This window comes from Coffea arabica, chromosome 6e (genome assembly GCF_036785885.1).
Source record: "Coffea arabica cultivar ET-39 chromosome 6e, Coffea Arabica ET-39 HiFi, whole genome shotgun sequence".
NCBI lineage: Eukaryota > Viridiplantae > Streptophyta > Magnoliopsida > Gentianales > Rubiaceae > Coffea > Coffea arabica.
The window spans coordinates 27323444-27331108 of NC_092321.1; the positions used below are offsets into that span (position 1 = coordinate 27323444).

The 7665-nt window shown below is 35.5% G+C and overlaps 1 protein-coding gene across 1 annotated transcript; it reads right to left on the reverse strand.

Annotated features, from left to right (window-relative positions):
- Positions 1-360: 360 nt before the first annotated feature.
- On the reverse strand, positions 361-6998 carry LOC113697134 (putative disease resistance protein RGA3). Its single transcript, XM_027216606.2, has 4 exons — positions 6730-6998; positions 6396-6577; positions 3705-3766; positions 361-2390 (listed from the first exon to the last, which is right to left on the reverse strand). The coding sequence occupies exon 4, from the start codon at positions 2361-2363 to the stop codon at positions 483-485; it is 1881 nt and encodes a 626-aa protein (XP_027072407.1). The 5' UTR covers positions 2364-2390; positions 3705-3766; positions 6396-6577; positions 6730-6998; the 3' UTR covers positions 361-482.
- Positions 6999-7665: the final 667 nt, after the last annotated feature.

The window sequence follows — 7665 nt, forward strand, 5'->3', positions numbered from 1 at the left end:
TCTCCCTCTTTAAGAGAACTTAATGCAAACTTTATGCTTCATCCAGAAGAATGTCAGCTAGAGTAAGAGGGCTTACACCATATAAGTGAGTTCATTATTCACTTTGTTATTTGCTTTACTAACTAATATCAGCTAAGTGGATATTTGCATCATAAAGTTGCTGAATATTGTCATATAATAAAAGGCAGAAAAAGGAAAAAAAGAAAATTGCACTGAGATGGAAAAAGCACTTTTTGTTATTGGTCCTAGCCGTTTCTCAGTTCTTATAACTAGAAGGTTTGTTTTGGTGAAATATATGAAAACAGTTTCTTGGTGAATTCAAAATTGGCTCAAGTATGCTAAATGACCGAAAAGGAGAAATTAACAAAAAACTCAATTAAACAAAACTAGAAGAGAGATAAAACTAGTGAGTCTTTAATGATACAATAAGAGCACAAGCAACAAGTTCTTACCTCATAGCACTAATCTAGCCTATTAAGTCTTCAGTATCTGCTCTGTGGGGATATCTCTTCATAATCTAGAAAAACTGAAGAAACATGTTCGATCTTAGACCAATCCCGGGCATTCGGATACCTGCACTGTTCTATAATTCTTGGGCAGTCTTTGACGATTATTGTTTCAACTGAAGCTGGAATTCCATCATCTGGTAAAGACCGCAACTCTGAACATGCAATAATCTCCAAGTGTTTGAGGGAATGCAAGTATGAAAGAGATGGAAGAGATACAAGTTTGGGGCACTGCTTGAATCTGCACTCAAGAAGTTTTGGGAAGTCACCATCCTCCATACCATCCCACACCTCTAGGTTCAACAAGGTATCAAGTTCTAACTTCTCTAATTTTGGGAATGCATGAAGATATTGAACCCCATTTTTTCGATGGAATACCTGATCTATAACTCTTACCCCATTCATTTCATATATCTCAAGAAATTGTAGAGATGGCAACATGCCAAGTGATGGCAATAAAGAACAATTTCTACACTTGAAAAGAGTGATTTTGACTATTTGGGCAAAAGATGGATCACTTATCCATGATGGTAATTTAGATCCATTGAAGAAGAATATCTCTAACTCCTTTAGGCCGAAATGGGGCTGCAGACATTCTAATATCTGCTCTTCGACTTGCACTCTATCGGAGTGACAAGTAGACCATTGCAACTGTAATTTAGTGATGTGTTTCTTGTTACTCAGGTTAGCTTGCTCTGCCTCGTCAGGACTTGAGATATTTTCCAGCCTTGAAATGCACAACGATCCTCTGAGGTTAACTAGATTCTTTAGCTCTCCTATATAACAACCATCTTTCTTTCCAACAAGGAATCCACTCAAGGTTTGTAGGCTTGTCAAACTTCCTAAACCAACAGGCATAGACTTCAATTGTCCAATAATGTCAAGATCAAGATGGCGCAATCTAACCAAATGCCTTGTGTTTATGGGTAATCGACAAAGCTGCAAGCAACCCTTCAATTTCAATGTTTGCAACAAATAAAGGGAATCAACTGTTTCAGGCAAGTACTTGATAGATGTCTCTGATACATCCAAATAATGCAAATATTCAAGATCCCCAACAGAGCTAGGTAGTTCAGTTATGTCTAGTTGATGTAAATCCAAAGTCCTCAAATGTTTTAGATGAAGGAAGAGGTCATGTGAGACATGATTAAAATCAGTAGCACACTCACAATGTAGCATGAGAGTTTGCATACCCGGAAAACTTTTGAGAACTCCTACAATGTGTAAATCAAAGTTCTCACAGAAGAGAGACAGATGCTTGATCGTGCTTGGAATGCTGACCAACCCTACTTCATCTGCGAGCATGAAATCTTCCATTGGCAGCTGCTCTTCACCCTCAAACAAATTACTATCAAGCATATTTTCGTTAACTGCGAACAATTGACCATATAGGTTATCATATCTTACAGGCACAAACAAATTGTCTTCCACCATCGAATAAAAAACAGTACCACCAACAATCTCTATTATTTTCTCGTTTTCTGGCTCAAAAATTCCTCGCGCAACCCACAACTGAACCATGGAATCCTTATCAAATTCAAACTTGGGTCCAAACAAACGGCTGAACAACCTACAACTCATTTTGGGAGACCTTTCATGGTCTGTAATAGAATTCAAAGCCACCTTAGACACAGATTGATCTAATGCTGAGCTTTCTGTCATTTCCAGAAGGTCAGTGATTGTAGTGCTCCCTGTATAGCTTTTGTTAGATTGCGAGGCTACATCAGACACAGATTGATCTGCCCTTGAGAGTTCTTCCACTTTTGGTTTACAATTTTTAAAAGGCTTCAAGCTAATTTCACTCAACTTCTGCACCGCCATACCCTTTACACTTTTCTTTTTTGAACGTAAAACCATCCCTGATGGGGAAGGTTCAAGACTCTCCTGCAAAGCCAAATAAAAGTTACTACGCTTCATGTGTAAAAGAATTCAAATTTCCAGCTAGCGCATGGCTTTAATAGATTCAAAGCTAAATGGGATTTGTAAAAAACGTCCATTTCGCTGTAACTCTTCCTTTTTTTTTTAGGATTTGGAAAATTGAGAGGCCGCTCGTATGATTACCCGGGTTAAATAGCTCAAGATTAAATTAAGGGAGTGATATCTCTACAAATTTCACCCCATAAAATTGACATAAACACGTTCTTGCAGTGAGAGTGGACCTCAATTATATTTTATGTTGACCAGAAAATAGGTTAAATTTTGTAGATCAAAAGTACGTTAAGAAAACTTGGATCTGCAGCGTCCTCATCTTTCGGCCCTTTGCTTTTGCTTTCATGAAGCAACTTTTGACGTTGGGGCATCGTGGACCGATTGAACGGCGGAGCGGAGGATCAGAATTGGAAGTAAGAGAAGGATAAGACACCTTGTTAGGTATGAAAAGGATAAGATCCGGAAGAAAAAGCAGAAATGTTAAGAGTGAAATGAGAGGGTGCAAGGAAGATAGTAAAGGGATAATTTCAAAAAGGGTTAATTTCACATACCTCCCCTAAGATTTTTGGCAATCGCAAAAAGCTCCCCTCAAGTTCTAAAAATTATCCCTACCTCCCCTATTTTCACTATTTAAGTAACACTCTAGGCCCAAAAGGCTATATACTTTTTCTCGAAAATCCTATAATGCCCTTGAGTTATAATTCACAATAAAAATGTAAAGGAAAAAAATGATTCACATTCTCAATTTCATTTATCTTTACTTGCTATCACTATTACCTACTCATCAACATCTAAATCACCATTAAATAAACACTTATCTTTGTTCTAATATTTCTCTTTTACCTAAAAATTTCTAATGCAAACCATTGTATCAACTATAAACGCTACATCAGATACCTAAAAACTTATCTATAATCTCATATCAATATCAGATTTTACTTAATACACAACAATATTCATCAATATCGCTAAACTTAAATTCCATGGTTACCACCTTTTTAATACAAAATAATCTAAATCACCACTACTAATATCAATATCCAATATTCTTGTGAAGTGAATTTAGCCATAGATATTGACTTCACTCCATGGGTAAACTCCCGACTGAAAGCAATTTTAAATGTAATTTTAGGTAAGCAAGATAACAGCACCAAGACAGAGGACTCTTTAACATAATGAAAATTCTTAAAGACCAAATTAGTTGAGATAAGAGGCAAGCATTAAAGATCAACATCGATAAAATGAGGGAGTTACTCATATTGCACTTACTGTATCCCACTGCAGTTTTTGCAGACAAATGTCCAGAAGTTAACGCATACATATTGAGGCCCCTGTTGGAAGAAACCAAGTCATTTGCAACATAAATCATATTGGTAAATCAGTTCTCAATTTACTAGATCATATTGATAAAACAGAAATCACTTGCATTTTGAACTATTGAAATAGAGCATCTAGCAATTAAGCTCGAAGTTCAAAATTAAATTTCACATGGAGAACTTAAATCAAGCGACGAAGTTCCAAAAGAGGCTTTGTCTAATTCACTTCATCAAGTAGCAACTATTTTCAATATATTAAAAGTTGCATTGCATTAGTGTTCAAAGTTTGATAACAACTCTATTGTCAAGAAATTTAACGATCAACAATGAGTAATCAGGATAATACCAAGCAGGATTGAACTATGTTTCCTAATCTGCAGGTTTTCTTCTCAAAAGAAATTGTTTCATATTCCAAACCTGAGGATTTTCTTCTCAAAAGAGAACTTTTTCTTAGTTTCTGCCCAGATGACACTAAAATAATAAAACATAAAAGATATAATTCTTCAGAAAAAGCTTAAGAGAGCAATGACCAAAAATGCAAGTGCACATGATACTCTGGAACCTATAATAAGCAACCTCCAATCAAATGACAAACAACAAATAGATCGTTCTCCTATCAGAAAGAACGATATCAACTTGTGGAATGTACAAGATAGTTGCATCACAACATTAAGGCACCAGATTTTCAAAAGCATTTTACACTTTACAGACACTTAAATGGAATAGCAGATACTTAAATATCCACTCCATTATTATCAAAGTATATTGAAGTTCAGAATGAGAAAAACTACTTTTCTAAAATATATCCAAAGTTCAAAATGAAACAACTAGTTTTTAAAGACAGATTGCTCAAAAGAGATCAATCATCAAATAATTTATGAAATATCAAAAAAAAAACTACCCTTCCTACAAAATAAAATAAAAATTTTCAAAGTAATATCGACTTAACGTTGCTCATAAAGTAGGAATGCCATTTCTGCAGCTAGTCAAGACCCATACCCTAGACCATACAAGATCAAAATCACTTCGTCTTTTTCACTCTTAGCTTCAATATGCTTAAGTTTATGGCGAGGACATCAAAACATCAGCAACATGTATTTTCTATGCTAGTGATAAGGGCACACCCGATGTGTGTGCAATTTAGGAACATTCCATGGATGGATTTAGCATAAAATTTTCACACATGAAGAGAGTAAATTTTCATCTTTTAATAGTTTTTTGAATATTTGTCAAAAAAAATTAGTTTTTTAGAATAGAATTTTAATTAATTTGTTGGTTACAATGTTTGTAAGTAGTTATATATGCCATATATATTTAGATAATTGGGGTGAAAGTTAATTGTGGTTAAGTTGGTCAGCAATATGGAGGTATAATTAAGTGATTGTAAGGGTAAAGGGGGAAAACTAAAAGATGACAAAAAAATTTCCACCAAACTTGAGGCTCTCCCTTTATATATAGTATAGATACTGCTGTCAACTCATGGTAGCCATTAGTCTTATATGCAAATTAACCACACAACAACCTAAAATATAGTGGAAATGAACACCATTTAGATACAGTTATGAGTGTGAAACCAAAAGGTTCCTTTTGCACAACCACAAATGGTACATGCAATACAGATTTACATCCTTTAGCATGTTTCTGGATGTCTTAAATTAAGAATGCATTTTGCCCAATACCCTGTTATGTTTCTTAATCAGCATCTCACATGGTCAAGTTTTCGTTAATTACCAACTCTTCTACAATTCTTCCCCAAGACTAATCTTAAGCAATGGAAACTGGATGATTCAACCCAAAAACTACCTTAGCTTCATGTCCAAGATTCAGAGCTTGAGATATGAGCCAGATATCCAGATAGATTGTAGATGAAAAATTTGTAAGGACTAGAAATAAGAACCATATTACGTGATAAAGGTAGTTACTGTATGCACATTGCAAAGTTACCATGGAAAACATAAGAGATGCAAATGAAGCATTGTTGCCAGATTTTGACCCCTACAACAGGAAAGACAATTTTTTTAACTTTATGGCCATTCTTTTCTTCTGCTTCTGGTAATTTTGCCCAAGTCATTTGAAGATAATCTTAATGTCCTTTTGCTAGACATTAGAAACAAGAAATTAGTACTTTAATGAGAAATTCCTGATTACCTAAAAAGAATAAGAATCCATAGCACAGCAAGCAAGAAATCCATTGACTACCTGAAGGCCAATATCTGACAGACACAAAATGTTATCCAAAACATTTTGGGTTGCTGTTTAGCAGCTATAGAAACGTCTCCTTAACGTTAGCTAGATCAGTAGTAGCCTAATAGCCAAAAATGTAATTGCAAACATTTAATCCACCCAACTCAATTTCCTTTAACTAACCGCCCATTCTTTGCCCACCGCCCCGGGGGGGGGGGGGAGCCTTTTCCCGTCACTAGCTTACTAAAACTAGAAATAACTAATCAAACATTATCCAACTCAATTACACCAAATATATCATTATCCTCAAAACTCGCAAGTAATAATCAAAATTTAAAACAAAACACCGAAACTTCAGTGCAGCAAAGGCAACGAAATTGGGTAAGAAAATTATCAAACAACAAAACAAAAATTCACGGAAAATAGATCAAAAAGAAGAAAAAAAAAAAGATGAGCATACCAAGCTATTACAGTTAATACACCTCCGATTATCGGGTAACTTGAGCAAATTCCGTATAATCTGCTCATTCTTTTCATCCTCCTCCCGACTCGACATTTCAAACACCTCAACGTTCCAACCAAATTCAATTCAAATCAAACCTTTTCCCCTTACTTCTATCTTACTCTTCACAATTCAATCCCCTGCAAAGATTCAACAACAATTATCCATAAATACTCCCAAAAAAACAAGTCAAAAATTCAAACTTCAGCAGTAGTAGATCTGATAGAATTAAGTAAATTTGAAGAGAAACATGAATTATCTGTGCCATTTAAAAATAGAACAAAAGACTAACCTGATCGGTGCAGAGGAGAAGTAGTGTAATTTATTAGTTTTTTTTTTTTGGGAAATTTACAGATCTTTGGGTATGGGAAACGACGGCTTTGTACAGCTAAACTTCCACAGGAGAGAGAAAGAGACAGAGATGGCGTGCTGCTGCCTTTGGGGAAAATGTAGTGAGAGAAAAATAAGGGGGGTTTGTGGGGAGGAGGAAATATAGGGTGTTGGCGCGGACACGGGAGATTTTTTTATTTTCCCCCCCCCCCCCCCCCCCCCCCCCCCCCCCTTCTTGGTTAGAACGGGAGAATTTGTGAAGACTTGTCTGGATTTATTCAAAGCCAGAGTTTTAATCAGCAGTCACTAGTGAGGAGTAATAATTAACTTTTTTAACAGTTGTTTTGACGGTGCTTGGACCGAAACATTTTTCTGGAGGTTGGGGACAAGTCGTACAGAGTTATAACGGGACAAGGCAAACTGGGCTTTGTGGTGGTCTCGAGTCTTTTGAACTGGCTTTGTATCATTCGCCATTGGCACCATACTAGTAATACACCTAAAAAAAAAAAAAAAAGCTACGACTTAGATTGATTGAGGTTATCGAAAAGTTTACTTATACGTGCAATATATTTGGGAGGTTGTAGTGTTAAGTGTTCAAATCCTTACTATTGTAATTAAATTCAAAAGATATATAATAATAAGTTCCTTGGATCAAAAGGTAGATCTCTAGATCTCTTTCTTTTTAAGTTCTTCTATTCTAATTAAATCCTTCGTGTAGGGATAGCTTGTAGATACTGAGTTTGTTTGGATAAGAGTTTATTTGGATGATTTATTTGAGATATTTACTGTAGCACTTTTTGTGATGTGATGTGTGTGAGATAAAAAGGTGATTGAGATTTGTGAGGCAAAATTTTTTTTTTCCAAATTCTCTCTATCCAAACAAACTCACTGACATTGA